The following is a 20466-nucleotide window of genomic DNA, read 5'->3' as shown; positions in this document are numbered from 1 at the left end:
ACTTTGTGAATACGCGCCCACTGTTGAAAAAGGTGACGTCAAATCAACGCGGCCAGTCAGTGTACGTTAAGAAAAAAAAGAAGGGGTTAGGTGTTACGTCACGGCTTCCATCTGAGCTGTTTTTTTTTTTCTTACCCGTTGCCCTCTAAGAATTCACACGCACGTTCCTCAAAATATTGAGAGAATTCTCACATATCGCCCGTGGCGTATTTCTCCTAACAGGCAACCGCGAAGGAACAGCGAAAAATAACTTGCGGGTCATGGCGAACTCGCACGCGGGTCCAACGTGCATTGGTATAACAATGCCCGAGGCGAGGGAGACGCCCACGATGAACACGTTGCGCGACGAGGTCAAGTCCACGTAACGCAGGTGCGCCAGTCCTACGCCCGTCAGGACCGAGAGGAGGACGAGCAGCAGCCCGCCGACGATGGGCGTGGGGACGCTGAGCATGAACACGCTCTCCTTGGTGATCAGCCCGAACACGATCATGATCACGGCTGCCATCTGGACCACGCGTAGGCTGGCACACTGCATGGACGCGAGAGGAGGAGGAGGTTGCGCCAATGGGGGTTCATTCACAACACTTAGCTGTGACCCTTCCCCGCGGGTAGTTTTACTAGTAGCTTAGTGTTGGCGATGTTGCTTCCTTAACCTCGTTTACGGAAAAAGTGGATCAAGTAAGCAGTAGACGAAGACCTAATTACTCCGTGTTTCAAGAGGCCCTCTAATGACGGGCACTGTCTTTCCTCGTGGCAAGAAAAAAAAATTATGGGCCAGGTTCTTATTTCGGCTGGCTGTCTACACAAAGGACTGGTCAAATCGCATCAAACTTATATAAGCGCTTGAAGGTTGCCCAGGTGTCACGGCTTACCCGTTCTGGGGATTATTACAGCCAAACAACCAGAAAGAAATACATTTCCCAGACTTCCCGGCCGGCGCTATAGTAGATTTGGGGAATACAGCTGCGACAAGTTCCTGGAAAATATTCTTAAACCATTATTGCCCCTCTAAAGTCTGCTTATGCCGATCCACTGACACACACACACAAAAAAAAAATCCACAGCTTCCGATTGAAACGTATATGCGATTCTACTGCAACGGTGTTCCGCCAAAAGCAAGAGCCATTTCATGGTTGCTGCGCCGTCTCATCGCGTGCCCCGCCAAGGCAAACGACGGACAAACATCACTAGTGGATAAATGGGCATGCGGGTAGCCCCGCAGGAAACCCTGTGGCCGTGGTGATGGCAGCGCAGGGCGTGCGAATAAAAGTCATACCCTGGTTAGGGCAATCAGGCCGAGGTTCAAGTCCTGCGAGCCGCAAAGAACGCCGGAGCCGAAGCAGCCCGCCAACAGGCATCCCAGGCCCTCGATGAAGATTCCGCGATTGATGGCACGCGGTGGCGGCGGAGGCAGGCCGGCGACCACCGCGTACGCGTAGTAGTCGCACACCGTCTCCATCATGGTGATCAGGCTCACGAACGCCATGGCCACCATTGACTCCCAGCCAGCCGTAGGGGCGCCCCACTGGACTGCAACGCACAACGGAAGTGGGCGCGCGGCATCTTCAGTTCGATTGGAAAATGCGTAGGTCGAGAAGTTTTTTTTTGCAAGGCTCGTACACTGTTTAGCCGCAGAAAAGAGAAAACGTGGAAAAGAAACGGCGCGGAAGTGTCTCCTTCTCTTGTAATTCTATATTTCCTATAGGGCATGTGTCTACCGTGCAAGCGCCAGTTTTTCTTAGACTATCAGGATGCTGTTTGTAAAAAAAGGCAGACGCCATCCTTTAAAAAAACACAGATTATTCGACGCAGTCACGGATGGCGTCGTCACAGCAGTGGCCTTGTGAGAGCTGGAGTTACAACCACAAAACATAATGCCTCTTAACACCACACAAAGCGACTTTTCGTGTGCCGACGACGTATCGTGCGTATATATTGACGGCAAGCATTGAACAGCCCTCAGGTTGTAGCTGCAATGTGAGTTGCTTACACTATGGCAAATAGTTGCGCATAACGCAGTTGTCGCAACAATATATATATATATATATATATATATATATATATATATATATATATATATATATATATATATATATATATATATATATATATTTCCACGTATACGTGCGATACAGCTTGCTATGCCGGGCACGGACAAGAGCGGAAGACACACGATGCACACACACACGCCACTCTTCTTGTGAGTCTCCTGCAGTGCTGCCGTGCATATTTGCATTCAGCCCTTCACTTTGGTGTCTGGAAGACACCCTACCATGTAAATGCAAGTTGACCCAGAAGGTATCCTCCGGCTGTTCCGTTAGACGAAAGTTCAAGCCTACATAAACATACAGTGTGATCATTTCAAAGTTTTATGGAATTTTTAAAGGTACCCTGTTGCACTTTGCGTAATTCTACTCCTTCAGCTGGATTACTCAGAGAGGCGGAGACTACGTGCAAAAGAAATCAAAACACATACTAAACTAATCAACAAAAATAACTAATTATCTTCGGAATCAATTACTTTACGACACATATTCCAATATATACGAATTCTAGCCGGTGAGCTTGCAAGGCGTATGCACTTGGAAGAAATTGACTAAATTACGCTAGTTTGGAGATATGCGCTATAAGACTTTCCGCAAAAATGCACTGCTGTTCCTCTTACTTTTTTTTTGGAAAACGTTCTTTCATGCATTGAAGCACAGAAGTAACTGGAACGCCCATGCATTTCGTTCCACACTTTGGGAAATATTAACTCGAAACTGGTGTCGTTCTGGAAATTCATTTCAAGTGGATACGTCGCCCAAGCTCGCCAGCTACAATTCGTAAATTGCAATATGTGCCATAAAGTAACTAATGAAGAAGTTAATTAGGGAATTTTGTCAATTACTTGAATATGTGTTTCAATTTCTCGTGCTAGTAATGTCCCCCTCTTCAACAAATCGAACTCAAGGACGATGATCATGCTATCTGCCGCCGGCCATGTTTAAATTCCATAAAACTTAGAGATATCACGCTGTATATGAGTGAAAAGCGGGAAGTGTTAAGATACAAAGGGTTCCTGAAGAAACATCATGAACCTTTGCGTTCGTTATACAGCGTCCTCTGCTGCCCGAAATGATATGATACGCGCCCAAGCTTCCCTCTTCCTATCACTTATTATTGCACCTATCATTTTCTGTTCCATCGCTTGTTGCGTATTTTTTTAATGCGTAAACATTTATATGCCTACTGAACGAAAAAAAAATGCAATGGCTCATATCCCTCTAATAAAGGTTCAGACCCTCGGAAGCAAGCAAACAAATGCAATAGCCCATATTTAAGTAAGGCACAGGCTACAAGCGCTCTGGCTTACGTGCATACTCATACAATCATCATCCATACAACAGAGGAGACCAGCATAAGTTTCAATAGAGAACAAGCTCAAAACAAGCATCCGAACCATCAATAAAGCATTGCACACACCTCTCAGCAATTGTAGTGGTGGTACTGCAAAAGCTTCGCTGGATATTCAGGTCGATAAAGACCGATAAGAGTTGATAAAGGCCGAATTATGGTCGATAATTGAACTAGTAACTTATCGCAATAAAAACCACAGACACAAGAAAGATGGACAGGTGGTTGGTGGAAAGGTTTCTGTGGTTCTTATTGCACTGAGTTACTAGTTCAATTATGGAAAACCAACTAGGCTAACAATCTACTATTCTAGAACACATGCTCGATAAGGTTGATAACGACGAATGAGGGTTGATAAGTGTCTGTGCCGGTCGAATCGCGCTACATAACATTGATAATGACACCGGGCTGCGTGGAGGTGAGCAAGTGGCACAATGCTTACGCATACTTAGGCAGCTCCCAGAGGAGTTTCTGCGTGAATTTCTTTTTGTTCTACTTGAGTTTTTGTTAGCCACCATGTTTCAGTCTCATATAGGTTGATATGCTAGTAGAATTCACTTGCTGGATAAGTTGCTGGATATATATATATATATATATATATGCCGCGAGTCGCACCCCTCACACCGTGATCGCAGCTCTCACGCGCGGTGGGAAAACTTATTCCTGGCTCACCCACTACCCCCGTTACTCGAGCTCTCCCTCCTGCAAAATCGTAATCCGTATACTTATAGTAAGCTCCACCTGGTGTTGACTCCATAGAATCGTACGCCGTGTCCCGATGACGCATTCAAAAAGAATTTACAGCCATCTATACTGAGCAGGAGGTGGCTCGATATCACTAAGGATACATCCTTTATTAGGCTACCTGTGTCGGCTCTCATCAAGTCTCTATACACTTGAGTGCTCGTAAGACATGGCGTCGCGAGCGTGGTGCACACAAATTAACGGCTGCTCACTCACATGGGTACGGAACACGGAACCACGTCGTATTGCTTATGAGGCTTGTCATCTGGTCTGTGCGACCGGCGTGATCTTGCGGGAAAAGGTTGTGCACCGTCAAAAAGTGACAGACAAGCCATACGATGGCTACGGTGACGAAGATCTGCAAATTAAAAGATGTTTTAAACCGAAACTCATATCTGCGCAGTAATAAAAGCAAGATAAAAAAAATCAGTGACGATTTAGTGATAAATCATCAAAGAGAAAAGTGTTAGCATGAAGTAGCACCCCTTTCAAGTCCCGGATCCATTACTTAAACCACGTTCACCACGTTACATGCAAAGTGTTGTTCAAGCGCTCACACGACACAGGTCCTGCCTCTTCAAGGAGCGAAGTGCAACTGACAAGCTCTACCATGCCCTCTCTACCTCCACCATGTGACAAAAAAGCTTTCCACACTTTCTAGACAATACACTTTTTTTCCTCTTTGACCCTCCTAATACTAACGGATAAAAAAAGTAAACACAGTGGCATTTTCTCTTACAAATGAAATTCGAATATATCCTTCGTGCTTCCTCAACTTGCGCACTGTCATCGAACGACATCGAAATGACATCGAAATGACATAGAAGTCCCAACACAACCGAGGTTGGTGTACTGTTCTGATTCTTTTCTTTCGATTCTATTCTTTTCTAATTCCAGCGTACGAACCGCGGATGCTGATGATAACAAGGACGCAGCGCCACTTAGACGAAGGAACTGACCAACCATGTTCAGTTTATTCTTTGTTTGGCGCTGCCTCCAGAGCGCTACATTTACTGGGTCTCTGCTGTTTGATACTTCCACAGGAGGGCAAGGTTAGCTCGGTGATAGCTAGAGCTAACTACAGCACTACAGCCCCAAGCGCACTTTTATAGAGCGCCGGAGCGTTGAAGATGCAGCGTGCAATTAGCGCCATTTATCGAAATATTTCTTTTGTAGTAAGTGGTTCCTTGCAGGCGGTAGCCAACAGTAGTGACTGCTGCTACAGCTTCTGAAATACGATTGATTCTTACCGGAAGGATGGAAAAGAACGTTATGCAGTCGTTCAGCCTCTTCACGACCGCCATTTCTGAAGATGGTCGGCAGGGTGTTAGGTAGTGCGACAAGAGCGTGATAAGCGCCGCGGTGCTGCCAAAAAAAGGAAAAAAAAAAAAGAGAATATTAACTTCATCCTGAATGTTCGCTTATCGCAGTCACTCCTGCTTCTCCCAACTTTCTTATTTGTTTATTCTGACCACATATTACTTTACCTTTCCAATGTTTCCTCGGCTTCTGCCTTACAAAGCCTGCCCTTTCAGCGACGCCGGAGCAATGAACTGGGCATAATATTTAGGGCTTACCGATTTATTCCTCGCTCGAATTTCACAAGATATGTTTTTGGTCGCTATCCTTCAACAGAGCTCTTGGCATTGTTGGTAGCCTGTTTGTTTAGACGAGACGTTTATTTGTCAACGCGTATCGAAATAACGATTCTGCAGCACCATATTCCTTGAATAGTTTTTCTCACTGGCCTTTCTTCTTACCTTTCTTTTTTCGAGAAAAGCTAGGAAAAAGGTCAAATGTCTTATTCAGTGGCGCGGACAAACAAAACGTGACCTTGTTGCGACATTAGAACGTAAACGAAGAAGCGCTAAACTCTGAACATTCTTCATCAATCAGAAATTATGATAAACTGTCTAATAATGTGTCAAAGTTACATTATTTTATTCCAAGGCAGTGCAAACTCTACTGAAAGAATGTGCAAGTTGTAGGAGGACGCTTTTTTCCAATCAGTCCGGATCATTACAGGAGAGGTCAGATACCTATTATAGCATTATATCTATTATAGCGTTACCAAGAAATAACTTTTCCTTCACAACTACCGAAGAAATGCGGTAGGACAACCCTTCAAACGCTGTAGTTTGAAAGGTCGTGCGCAGTACAGTGAAACTTAAAATACACACGTAGACACGGGGTTCAACGTGCCTAAAGTTTAATATCCGTAGTCTTTTTCTTACCACCACTAAAATGAACTCTTTCAACAAATTGGCAGTCACTTAGCTCGGCTATGCCAGGATATATATACGTAGCGAAAGCTAAGGCACCGCATGGTTAGCCTTGGTTAATCTTTGTTGCAAGTCCAGGTTAGTCTGGTTATCTAGCTATGTTGTGGCGTTTAGCCAGTCGTTCGGCGCGCTGTTCGTCTGTTTTCTGGGCGATTCGCTTCCTCTGCATATCGTTCCGATGTCGATTCCAGGTCTCCTCCTGCTTATCAGAATTGTCACCGTCCATACGGCCGCCTCAACTGTGGTTGCGGCGCACGCGAGCTCTCCTTTTCAATCCTCCGACATGTTATCAGGCATACGACGTAGCTGGCGAATCGAGCGGAGGAGAGCGCAACGACGAGGAACGCGGCGTGACGTCATACCAAACGGCGGCGGCGGAAAGGCGTGGCACTGCGCATCGGCGTAACACCTGTGGCTCGGTGCTACTGGTGGCGCATGCGCAGTAGTGACCAGGGAGCGAGAGAAAGAGAAATATCCATGGCGAGGCGCTCGTTGTGACGTCATGTGCCTCGTAGGAGAACCGCCACGGCGAAATCGCAATTTCGCGGCCAATAAAGCTTTCGCTTTAAAAAGTGGCATACAGAAATGAGCTCACCGTGACTAGAAGCGTTATGTCTACAGGCTCCGTAGTGAATCGGGGAGTCTTAACGCCCGACCGCGTGCCAGCGAAAATGAAACGCGTGGAGCCAGAGATGCTCGGTCGGCGGCTATTGCTCACATCGCGGCTATGGTCCAGCTCGTGCTCGCGGGCTGTGTGGCGGCCGAGATGTTGGAGAGGCCGATGAGCGCGATGGCGGGAGTCATGGTGAGAGGCGTGATCCAGCGCTGGAACACGCCCACGACACCCAGCCCTCCCATGAACACCTCAGTGAAGGCGGCCACGGCTGTGCCGGCCTGCACCTGCAATTATGCGCCCTCGTGCTTTAAGCGTGGGCTCGACGAAAAAAAAAGAAAAGATGAATATTCCCAAATTGTATATCCTCGCGCGACCTCTTACACCTTATAATGTACACTGCGTTCAATAGTCTTCAAAATGAGTTTGGAAACGAGTGCATAGAACATTTATGCGAGACATAAATGCGGATGCATTGGCAACTCTACAGAAGTGGTTTGAGCACAATTTTTACCGTCAACCTATCGTGAAAATTGTCGCCAATTTGACATATATGGCTGTGCTGTCCCAAACGACAAAAATCCCCCTGTGATGTGTGTTTCGAATAACGAGAGTTAACATGGCAACCCAGGATACAGCATCAACATGTCTACCTACCACGTGATGCTACACCAATATGTTACACCTGGGCTCAAGCCGATCAAAGTGGTATTTACGACAAGGAACAGAGGATAGATTTACTTTCACAGCGTTCATAAAGATGATGATTTCAATATCTAATCAGTTTACCAGTCAGTAATATGAACTGACTTGAATATCTGTTATGTCCCTGAGCTGTCTTCGGCTGCGAGGAAGGTACACAGACCTGATAAAGGTGTCGCAGCGAAATGGAGACTTCGATCAACAGTCAGCGAGCAAGAAAAGCCTCAAACCCATGCCAATGTGGCGGCAAGGGGACCAGTGCCATATTGGAAAACAATGGCCTCTTCCTAGTTGAGGCTACTTTGGTCCGCTCAGGTTCGTACGCGAGACACGTCCTCTTGATGTTCAGTGCTTAGGACGTTATATATATTTCCGAGAGTAATTTTACAGGCTGTACTCGCACTGATGACAAGCCTTCTATAAATTTCGAAATGCCAGGCATATCAGAAACAAATTTACATTCACGACTATAGAAAATGTATAAATAGGAGTGTTGTAGATTATTTTGTGCTTGACGTTTTTCCAGCCAAGGACAAACTGAGATTATTGCTAAGCCCACTTATGATTTGCCTACTCGGCATGCGTTTGCCGTGACAAATGTGATGTGAATTTTCATAATCAGAGTTGTCACAAAAAGATTGAAACCTGCTAATCAACAGTTGCAGTACCAGGTAAGCTTCAGCCGGCTGCCAACGTTTCGACACGGGTACTTGTTCGTAAAGTCGAAGAGCACCTTCACCTTGAGTTCTTTGTCGGAGCATTCGCCTTTGTCTAAATGTATCTTTGTTCAGCCAGTGTTAATGCCTAAAATTTCTCATGCTGTATTTAATCGGTATCTACATTGAGTACCTGAAAAAGGGTCTTACTCTGAAGCTGTCGACTTAACTACGTTCAGAAATTATTAAGCCGGCGATTTTCCTTTGAGCCACGAAATTCGGTTTTTATCTTTCAAGTCAAGTTTACTGCAGCAGTCATGTTCGAGTTACATGGTAATAGCATTACAGCCGGAGGTCCCAGAGTTTTGAAAGAACTGCCAGGGGGACCTCCTATGATTACATAATAGGGTTATTATACAGAAGAACGAATAGGTATGGTCATGTGAATAATAATAATAATAATAATTGGGAAAGTTGATTATGTATAGACGGAAATCGGATACATAAGTTAATGGTAATGCTAATTATTCAAATAACATGAAAAATAATCGAAAGCGTGTGAAGAAGCACAATAACAATGAATATTAACAAGAATAATCAACCCGACATGAGACACCAAACTGGTTTCAGTATCAATAATATTAATTACTCATACAAATGTATACGGCAAAACTACATACATATATATAGTTAATTAAGAAATTAATATGAGTTGGTTAATTCCTGAATGAAATTTTTTTTGTTGCGCGCGGAAAATGCATGAACGCTGTGTGATATTATATTGAAAGGTAATGAATTATATATTGCTATGCCAGAGAAGAGGGCTGAGCACTTGCCGTAATTTGTCCTTACGGCAGGGGAAAGAACATTATTGCTCAGAGAAAACAAAACTGGGTGCTGTTGTTGTCAGTAATGTGTTCAGGATCAATACATTCAATGAAGATGTCGCGTGTGATGAGTCTATATGCAATTATGGACAGTTTCTGACAGAATAATTGTCGTAACGGCAGAACGTTAAGTTTAGGAAACAATAACCTGCAGGACAAATCAATTGGGCTGAAAGTCATTAGTCTCATGGCTGGGTTCTGAAGTCGCTCCAGACGTTCAGTATAAGCAAAATACAAAGATCGTACGATGTGAGGTGGAAAATAAGTTCTTGTCTTGACGATAGTGTGGATGGCAAATGCAATCTTTTTCACAACTGATCGGGCATGTCCACGAAATTTTTGTTCAGTATCTAAAATGACATCGAGCAACCACGCTTCGTTGGAAATCTGTAGGACGTTATCACCAATGTGAACCGAAGGCGGGACGTCGATTGAATTTCGCTGGGAGCAGCATAAATGTGGCTTTAGTGGTATAATGTGCAGATGATTATTTTGGCCCCATAAAGTAATAATTTTTAAGTCTGTGTTAAGGTTAGACTGGAGTGGGGCAATTGCGTTACTGGATGCAAAGATGGACGTGTCATCAGCATAAAGTATGCACTTGGACTTAGCACAAATAGTGGGTAGGTCATTAATAAACATCAAAAATAAAAGTGGGCCTAAAATTGATCCATCTAGGACTGCTTGGATGATGAGAGATGGCCGTTACCCTGCACCATTGCAGACCGGGTTTTCAAGCAGCCTGGTGGGGGACCAGATATACCAAATGATTTGAGTTTAACGAGTAGTATGTGATGGTTTATCGTGTCGAATGCCTTCGTCAGATCGATGAATGCAGAACCCACAATTAGACCTCTGTGAATAGCTTGCTTGATTTCTTCGGTTAAAGTATTAAGTGCCAGTTCGGTTGAATATCCTTGGCGAAATCCGAATTGCTGAGGAGACAAAAGGTTAAATTTCTTTAAGTAGCGCATTAATTGAGTGCAGAAAAGCTTTTCCATCACTTTACCAAAAAAAAAAAGGAAGGATACAAATTGGCCTGTAATTCCTTAGTGAAGTCTGATCACCTTTCTTGAAAACAGGAACTATTCTACCTGCTTTAAGACAGCTCGGAAACACGCCTGCACAGAACAGTTTGTTAACGATTAGTGCCGAAACTGATGATCTGTCATGCGAAATTAGCTTTACTTTACAAGGATCAATGTCGTCTAAGCCAGCGCTTGTAGTCTTCAGTGATGTGATGACCTGGTGAACTGTCATCTGCAGTCGTCGAATGCAGATAAAAGGAATGAATACAGCGAGGTATATCAGGTAAAGGACACGCCGGCTGCTGCATATGCGTAGATGCACAAAAATGCTCACTGAATGCGTTAGCTATTCTAAGCGGATCAGTATAGATTTCTATTGTCTCTGCGCAATAATTTTTGTTCAGAAACTCTAATAATTTTCCAGCAGCGCGTCGTGTTTTTTGGGGTTTTTTTTTGCAATAAGATCCTGGTAATAATTGCGCTTGGCGCGCTTTAATAAAGAAGATAACGTTTCAGAATATTTCTGACAGCGGGATTTTAATCTAAGGTTAAAAGGCTGCGACTTTAATTGCTTATGAAGGATATTTTTTATTAATGTACTTCTACAGTGAGTTAGTAATTCATTCCGTTTGTGGGTGAACGAAACCACTTCGTCACAGCAGTGCAAGTGGTGCAGTTTTCTATGCACGTAGCTATTGTTTCCGAGAACGACACAAAAACATTTTCCGCCCAATACTCCTTAATCACCGATGTCCGGTCTACTGCACGAATTAACTGCATTCACGTGTTCGTGCATAAGCTCCAGCTATAGCAATCTGGCAAAAAAAAAGTCAGTTTCGCACGAAAGGCGAAGCATCGATTGCGACAGGAAATTATTAGACCTCCATATTAAGTAAGGATAGTAAGTTTTATCGGCCACATAAACTTGTAAACATTCACTCACTAATTCAGAAACTTGGTGTCACGGATGCAAACGCGAACATGAGCACATATCACTTGCGGTTACCGCGGACACTCGCTGTCAAAACACTGCTGTGTGAAATAGGGGTAGCAGCAGCGAGCGAGCGAATTGTCATTCGTGCTGCCTCTCGCTTCACCACAGAATAAGTGGCGAGAAGACAGCACACGAAGTCATAAGCCCTCGACGCGCCTAGACTCTGTACCCACCGCAGATCAATTTCAATTTAGGGCCTGCGCGACCGCGCTCAGTCGCACCATACGCAGCCGCCGCCGGAGTAGAAAGCCTCCTCCTGCTGTCTTGCACACGTTGGAAGACGGTGCGCTTTCTCCTCCCTTTTCTCCCTACGCATGCGAGGTCAAGCCACCATCCTTCGCGGCTCACCCTTGCACGCTTTCACTCGCGCCCACAGCAGACAGCTTGCGGCCGCCATGCTATCGCACTTGGACATTACACGGAACATCACGGCGACGGCGACGGCAACAGCGACGCCGACGCCAATGGCGGAAATGCGCCTGAGCGTCCACACAATTGACATCGCAATGAAATAGGTTGAGGCGTACTTCGAGGAGCTTTGTCACCCATGCCCCGTCGTCGTATGTGCTGTTCGCCGGGCACGGGTTGCTGTCAAACTTCAGCTCGGCGAGGGCGGGTGATGCTAGGGCCAAGGCGCCACTCTGGATTACGGGAAGCCTGCGACGACAATGAGTGTTCGCGCCGTTCTCTCTCGTAAAACGTAGAGAGTGCGCCGACACTCACTAAATGAGAAAAACTACGGCATTATAAGGGGCACTTGAATGAGATATCTTCGCCTTGTCTTCAGTCCCCATCATCAGGGCACCAGTTTCACATTAGTTCATCTCACCGAGGCACTAGTTTTAAATACAAGTGGTTATGAGCTGCTTCACTTGTCCTCGTCTACCGTATTCTCAAGTTGCAGTTGCTCAATCGTATTCTCAATCGCAGTTGCTTTGGTAAACAGTGCATTCTCTTGGTGTACAAATAGCGATTTTGTGTTTATTCTGCTCTTGTTGCACCTTTCTTTTGGTATATCACTTTATAGGTGGGCCAAAATGACGAATACATTCGGTTAGGTGCCTCTTTATTGTTTGCTAATAAAACTATTTAAGTTTTATTGGTCTATTCTTATTAAAATATTAAGGCGAAAGCCTTATGTGCCTCATGGGTAGAAAAATCCGTCGTCCGGCGTTATCGAAAAATTTACCGTCCATCGTTATGGCACCAAAATTAACGGGGCTACCCACAAAAATTGGTGGGACTCGAACCCACGACCTTTGGTGGGAGTCGAAGTCTCGACTTCTGACGTGACCAAAATTCAATGGCACAAAAATTGGTGGGGCCATCATTAATGGTCGAACCCACGACATTTGGTGTTAAGACGAAGTTAATTCAGCCAGAGTTAATTAAGGTAGGCTTAATTAAGGAATTCAATCCCGTTACCTTTGGTGGGAGAAAACAAGTAATAGGAAGTAAGAACGCATTCGAATGAGAATGTCAAATAATTTAATGAATGTCCCATGAGCTTGCAGGCTTTCGCGTTCATCCTATTTAGCGTATGCTTATGTGACTGTCAACTTCTTTTATTGCGGTGGCAGCTGTTAAGGCACTGCATCCAGTTTTCGTGGTTTCTGTGGCAGGTGTCACCGCGTTTTTAATCCCCTGGCATTCTTCCTTCATGGATTTCGCAAGAAATAAAACAAGAAACCCCCATCGAAGCATGCCTTGAATTCGATTCCGCTTCAACTATTGTGCCATCGTCGGCCTTGCCGTCATCGTCATAATGGTGACGTCACGAGGAAAGAATGCATGCGCACTGAACGCGCTTCCCACTGCCTTCACTTTATGATCGAACCATAACCAACTCGCCTAAATGTCAACCTTGCTTAAGTGTGCACACACACTTGTTACGTTGCCTAAGCACAGGAAATATTGGTAAAGTCTACCATTTCACCATTCTCAGACGGGACTTGGACTATTTCTACACTCCAACACAAGGGGTACATAGCGTCCGCCCTTGAAATAAACACACGACGATTCATTTACGGTTTTTGGCGATTTTTAAGACTTAGAAAACGGTTCTTATTTTTACTAAACGCACCTCCGCTCCGGTGCGTTCAAGTAGGCGCTTAGAGAGTCTGGCCAGTAAATTTTTGCTCATTAATTTTTTGCTCATTAATTTCCGCTGTGTGTCACTGAAGAACAGTGGCGACTTGCGTAGAGAGGTGGAACTGCTACGCAAATTTCTCGTGGAGTCGCTCAATTTACATTGAGTAGTGTTGAATCACGGGGCCCCAGAGAAGTTGTGCTCAAGGCTTTTATATTCTGTAAATTGCCGGCAACGTTCAAAGACCTAGACTGAATTAACTCGCGAGGACCGTTAGCAAGATGCAGTTTGCCGCGCAGTTGCACCTGACTCCAGCGGTGGTCTGGACAAGCGTGCCGATGCCCGAGATGAAGGAGGTGGAGCCCACCAGCAGCCCGATGGCCGGGTTGTCCGCGTCCGTGCACAGGAACTCGGACAGTGCCTTGGGCTGGAGCACCGTCATGCTTTGCACCGTCATGTAGTGCTGCCAGAAAAGGGCCGACGGCATAGTTACCACAGAGATGACGCTGTGAAGGACTTCTGTTCGCATATTTGGCAGGAATGACGCAGACAGACGCATAGTAGCAGTGCTGCAGCACAGAGCGCCAACTGAATGATCCTTGGGGAGTTTCTTGCTCTATAATTTCCAGTGGCTGTACCACATTGCACTGCCGCACGATAACGAGAGGCCAGTCGGAGCTCGCGATTGCAGATCATCCCAAGAAGATTGACGATGATATCTGAGTAACCTAGGTAACGATTTGGCTTAAGTGAGACAAACAATGGTTCAGTAAATAAATCATGCTCTGACAAGAGATTTCGGAAGTATAAAAGCGTCGAGAACGTGAAAGTAGGTAGACCAGTGAAACCATTTTCACTCTAAGGACAGCTGGATTATTAGTACTGCGTCCTGCTGAGGACATGAGAGCTACGATGAACAACCTTACCATGTGTCCTTTTTAGTACGAAGAATAACTACAAAACTAATAATATACTTGCTCTTTTTTCTCCCTATCTTGTGGCAACGCCTTGTGCTTTACTGCCGCTAAATGATTATGATTGATTGTCTACTCGTCTGGAAGAAAAATTACGCCGTCTTACCTGCAGGCTCAGAAGAAAGGCCAACATAAGAATTGGCTGCTCGTGGACGTCGTAAAAGGCAGCCAACTTCTTTCGCTTCCTCTTGTGCGGCTGCTCCTTGTCGAAGTGCAGCATCGCTGGAAGCCGCGGTCGAAGCCTTCCCTATCGATAGAAGCACGGCGCGTCCAATGAATTTGCTCACGTCGAACGTGAGACTGGTTAAAGGACGTTTTATGCAGCGATAGATACAGGGATGGTCTTGTGCTACTCGGAATTACGTGACAGTTTTCTCCCTTACACACGAGCCTCACGCTTCAGCTCCAGAGCCCAGCCAAGTGAAAGTTAGCCAGATGGAGAAAGGACACGGTATTTTGGCCATTCTACTCGAACAACGGCCGCATGTCACCGTTAAAACAGCGGAGGAAAATGTGGGAGAAGTAGAATTACGAGTAGTCAAATCACATTGTCTTGAGCAGGGCCTTTGGGTATACAGCATGACTTTGGATTACTTAGAGGTTTGCACAGAAGCTTGTCAAATTTGCTTATTCAAAAATGTATCAGACGCAGATGCCAGCAACAAGCAAGCTCCCAGTTCGTAAGCGTCCACGCAACGGTGTCGGCATTTCAAATGTAGGAGTGGTTTCGCTATGACCCATAATGTCCAGGAAGCGGGATTCCGAATACATTCTGTGAATCTTCACAGCTAATATTACACGAGAGGATCCTTATAGTGTTGCATTCATAAATTATGCCCCATTGAACATTTTCTTTCAATTGACAATTTTTGTTTTCTAAAGATTAACTGACTTTGTTTTGCTCTTTCGTTTTGCTTGCGGCATTTAAAACAAACCGCAGAAACATTGCTTCTACGTACTGCACCCTATCTTGCCTACTTGCTGGCCGACGCGGTTTAGAAACTCAGACTAAACGCGACTGCACCGTAATTAAGGTACCAATATACATGCATACCTCCCTTTCGGCGATCCAACAGTGCGCCAGCGGGCAATAATCAAATTCATCGCATTGGACGATTCCTGTTGAAATCGAATCCCGAAAGCGCCAAGTGCACTTCGGTCATTCGAAGGCGCCGCCAGCCGCGGTGGCATTGATACAATTCAGAAACGCGGGGACAGGTGGCGGAAGGTCCGCGTTTTCGAAGCTTTCGAGAGCGAGGAACAGATGCCGCCACAATCGCCGGTCCCCACTCACCAGAACGCGGAAGCGATTCCTTGACGATGTCGGGACGGCATTTTCCTGCGTACGAAGCATTGATGCCTGCCTTTGGAGCACGCGATACAACGCGGACGCTATATGAACGCGCTCACAGTTAAATAGAATGAATTTGGGCTTACGTCTTGACCACCTCGAGGTGGCGTTCCCGTTTTGTAGTCTGACAGGTCCTGAGGGGGTAGAAAAAGACTGCTAAGCTTCTTTGTCTTTCTCCTCTTTTATGACGCTATGTTTATTCGATTGGGGACTTGTGTGTACTTATAAGTGGCAGCCATATCTATGCTGCTATTCGCTCATTTGCCGACAATAAGACTTGAGCTACCTACCTTGATGGCACCTATAGTCCTTTCCACGGTGATCTTGAGGCGATTTTAATGTGGGGTCTTATCCTCGGGGAAGCTGTATGTAACTCGCCACTGCGGCGTTATGATCCGTAACTCTCGATCGGCGCACTACCCTCAAAGCTGGCGCTTCCTTTATTTTTCTGCAAACAGCTGCTTCATATCAGATTGACCAATCGCAAATCGTTACACCCCCTGCGACTCGAAAACAAAGTTAAGCGCATCACATATCCTTGTATTGCAGCGGCGCAACCTAAAACATGCTAGTGTACGTTGTTTTGAGCGAGGCTCCGAAATGAAGGAACGGCTGTCAGCGATCGACAAAAACGGAAGAGGAAATTACCCTTGAAACGTCGCAGAGCCGACCGTTATAGGACGCTCTTCCTACAAGTACGGGAGCTGAAAATTTTGTTTGGGGGACATTGCACAAAAGCTGAGTTCTGCTTACCATTTTGCGGCCTCCTGCAGGCTCGATGCGGACCCAGCGGAGAACGTGAGCGTTTGAGCGTGCAACTTTTCTTCTTCTTCCTCACGCGCCTGCGCGAGCCTGATGATGACGATGATGCCTTATATAATGGCACACGCCCACCATGACGCATAGGGTACAAGCCGGATGGTAGTTTGATTTAAAAAAACAACAACGAGGGAAAATTAATCAATCATTAAAGATGAAAAAGAAAACGATAATAAATGAAACAATATAATGTATAATAGGGTAGTCAACCTTGAATAGACAAGTAGACATGAATCTAATATTGAAAAAATCTAAAGTAACGGGTGGACTTAAAGAATTGAGTAAGTAAACTATTGAATAATATTATTTCATTACGATGAATGTCTCAACGGCCTGGTGCCCATGCTAACTGAACTAAACTTAAGTGGGGCGAAAATAATGCACAATATATGTTCAAAGTTATCGACTTTGTAGACGCCTTAAGCGCGCTGCATACAGAAAGCGAATTTTTGACAGTAACTACTCTTGTAGCATAAAGGGATAACTTTCGCAAAGCAAGAACTATTGCCAGGAGTTCGTCTTGAAAAATTTATGTATAATCGCGTAGGTAAAGTGAATAAGACCAATCGAGGAATGGTGAGTAGATTCTCATGCCAGCCTTCTCTTCACACGAGGAAGCATCAGTCGCTATAACATTTATTTGGAAATGCACCAAATAGTCTTGCAAAAGGGCATTAAAATATGTTGAAGTCAGCAATTTAGCGTTATTGGGAAAAATATATGCAATTTCACTTCTGAGGGACATATCATACGGAATGATTTCCCGAATATGAACATCTATAGGTGCTAATTTTTCCTGCACAAATACAACCTGTGGGGTATGTAACCGTGCCCACGTGTTCTAAAAAAAAGTGAAATTAGTTCACAAGTGAATGCATATAGTGTAGGACGTAGAGGAGATTCATAAGTTCTTCAGTAGGTTTGAACCGTAAGCATGCGGAATCTCGTGAGAAGGGAAGGTAGGCACTTTCCTTTATATAACACATTGTTAGCTACGAATTTAGGAAGACATAAACGTAGTCGAAGAGGTTCTATTTATAAAAGAACAAGTGTTCTTATTTCATATTTTGCACTTCCGGAAAACAAAACACAGCCAAATCCCAGACTAGATCGATCAAACATACCCTAAGTCATGATTAGTTTGTCACTTCGCATATTAGAACGCCGGTTACTGATTCTACGTAGTATACCTACGGCTCGTGTCCCTCAAGTTGCAATAGTTTCTATATGAGAGCAGCAGTAAAATTTTCCGTCATATGTAATAACCACTTAAGCGACTCTACCCGAGGAATGGTCATCTACTAATGATAACTGTGTCGGCCTCGAAAGCGGAATGACAAAGGCTGCACTTTTGTTTTACGTTTAGTGACAGATGCAGATTGTGATGCCACGTCTCTAAAGGTGTGCTTGCAAAGACAGGTAAAGGGAATTGATGTCTCTCACTGCCGCAAAAAGTGCGATGTCGTGTGCATAGACATACACATGCACATCCTGGCGCAGCAGAATTGAACTGATCACGAAGTTAAATATAGTACAGGAGACACAACAGCCCCCTGGGGCACTCCTCTTGCCTGCTTTTAACTTTGTTGAAGAAAAGGCCTTTCGAAAACAATGAAATTCCCTGTTTCTCAGAAATTTGCAAATCCATGCGTTTTATATCTAGGAAAATTGTAGGACTGTATTTTGTCCAGCAGTCGTCGGTATTCGACGCTATCATGAACTTTCTCTATGTCGGGAGTCATTAATGCACTAAATTCTTCCCTATGCCAAGTAAGTTGGGCACGACTTTCCAAGTGTACATACGCAAACCCAATGGAAAGACCATGCCGGAAGCCTATTTTATATGGGCTCAGTAACACATTTTCAGATATACACCCCATCGTGCAGTTATATAAAGCTCTTTCGATAAGTTTTACCATATCGGACGTAAGAGAAATAAGCTTAATATTGTAGACTGTACTAAGCTCCCTGCTTTTTAGGTAGCGGAATTATTTTGCCTGTCCTCTATTCTGCGGGAATCCAAGCAGAATAGAGGTCTGGAGAAGACAATGGAAACAGCATTTTGAAGTTAGCATGGCATTGCAAATGCCTTCAGGACCTGGGGCTGGGGCAGGCGAAGATCTAATGATATTGGAAAGCTCAGATACAGTGACTTCCACAAAGTCATCCACGATCGAAGGCCTTAGGGGTCCATGCGGACAAATTGATATTTAGCGTTGTTCCTAGTGCTTTCCAATGAATTCTGAAGAAGCAGATATCTCGCGTGGTGAAAGAATCATATACGTATTATTCGTTGGTGTCGGTATGAATTTCTGCACCGAAGAAATTTTAGCAGAGCTTTTTTGTTGCTGGGCTTAGACAAGAAGTGATCATGGTTTTCATCATGCTCATATTTGACATTCGAAACTGTTCTCTTTAATGTAGCAGTTGCGAACTTATAATATCTCTAGTTATCCGGACACTGATTGTAAAGCAGCTGTTTCCAAGCGGCATTTCGTCGTCTGTACTACCGCGTACACGCCGAATTCCATCAAGCAGAGGAAGTAATTTTATCCATCTTTGCATTAAACTGAGACTTTTTGAAGGAACTTTATAATAAAGAGCAAGGACTTGATGGCTCTGATGTCGTCCGGCACCGTTATCCTAGAGTTAAGGACCGTTTTCAAGACATCCTGAAATTTTTGGTAATTTACAAAAGTGCGGGCCGTAGACTCCAAAGAAATAAGAGGGCATACAATATCAAACTTAATAGGCAGATGGTCATTCTTTGAGGCACAGTCGACAGTAGACCAGGAAGTGACAGAAATCTCCTAACTGGCAAATGTCAGATCCAATGTTGATTTAGAAAGACGTTGAATAAACGTAGCTACTTTCAAGCTTAAGCAATAACATTTTTGGTTAATTTCCCATTCCGACAATCGCTTTCCACAAGATTCCGTTTTGAAATCCCAAGGAACATGATGCGAATGAAAGTCCTAGGCTACCATAATTTCTTTCCTACAAGGTTTGACAAAGGTATCAAGGTAAGGAGTGTATTGAGTACCAGCGGGAACTAGTGCACGAATCGCTTTTTGTGCCAGTGATGGGTGTGGCTGTTCCTCATGTTGTTTAGTTAATATACACCAGAGGGAAGGTGTAGATTAACTGAAGAACATGAGGAACAGCCAGGAATAGTTGCATCTATTGCTTGTATCTCGCACTCTGCAGACATATACCTATAGATATTTTTGCTTTGTGAGATATTTTAATTGTTATCAAGAGAGCAAGTTCTCTGCCTATAGATGGACAGTCCAATCAAAATAAACGATAATTTCGTATGTGAAAATCTTAGCTACTTGAGAACCAAGTCTCCCGCAAAAAATGTCAGGAGAAAACCGGGTACAAAGATGCTATATTAAATCTGTAACGGCAGAAATAATAGAAGGTAGTACCACTAATACTTTTACATAACCTATGACGAATGAATGCCTACTTTATAGAACACTTGTACGAAAATATTCTCTTTTCAAAAATCTATCTTCGAAAGACTGTCGTTAACAAACTTTATGGTTCTTGATTGACGGCCGGAGCTGGAAGAATGAGCATTAGCATATGTATTTGAAAGACGGTCTTTAACAAACTTTTTTAGTTTTTGAATGCGGGACAGAGATCGATGAATAATAGCGTAAGGGGGTCTTGTGCGTTGAAGCGTCGGAGGAACCATTTCTACATCCTGGTTGTTTCTTGACACTAAATCAGAGAAGCATCCGTTGTCGGTCTGTTGAGTTGAAGTTGATAGTTGTGTATTTTCAGAGTTTTCTACAACAACGAGCAAAGGGTCTATCGGCTGTTCAGCGTTCCATGTAAAGGGATGAGCAGCAATCTGCGAGCTAGCATTGGAACTCGCTACAAAATTGAAAAGCCGAATCATTTGAGATGTCAGCACTTGAGC

At 44.4% G+C, this 20466-nt stretch overlaps 1 protein-coding gene and 1 long non-coding RNA gene across 2 annotated transcripts; both read right to left on the bottom strand.

Annotated features, from left to right (window-relative positions):
• Positions 1–131: 131 nt before the first annotated feature.
• LOC129386304 (solute carrier family 23 member 2-like) lies at positions 132–7845 on the bottom strand. The gene is made up of 6 exons (XM_055074126.1): positions 7141–7845; positions 5391–5505; positions 4357–4498; positions 1277–1530; positions 256–529; positions 132–145 (listed from the first exon to the last, which is right to left on the bottom strand). Exons 1-6 carry the CDS (start codon positions 7278–7280, stop codon positions 132–134), a joined length of 939 nt encoding a protein of 312 aa, XP_054930101.1. The 5' UTR covers positions 7281–7845.
• Positions 7846–14477: 6632 nt separating this feature from the next.
• On the bottom strand, positions 14478–16516 carry LOC126536652 (uncharacterized). The gene is made up of 4 exons (XR_011893595.1): positions 16470–16516; positions 15803–15850; positions 15660–15704; positions 14478–14612 (listed from the first exon to the last, which is right to left on the bottom strand). It is a non-coding gene; the product is annotated as an uncharacterized lncRNA (long non-coding RNA).
• Positions 16517–20466: the final 3950 nt, after the last annotated feature.

The sequence above is a fragment of the Dermacentor andersoni genome, chromosome 4 (genome assembly GCF_023375885.2).
Source record: "Dermacentor andersoni chromosome 4, qqDerAnde1_hic_scaffold, whole genome shotgun sequence".
Lineage (NCBI taxonomy): Eukaryota > Metazoa > Arthropoda > Arachnida > Ixodida > Ixodidae > Dermacentor > Dermacentor andersoni.
Note: the sequence above shows the minus strand (reverse complement) of the source record. Positions and strands in the feature narration are given on the sequence as shown.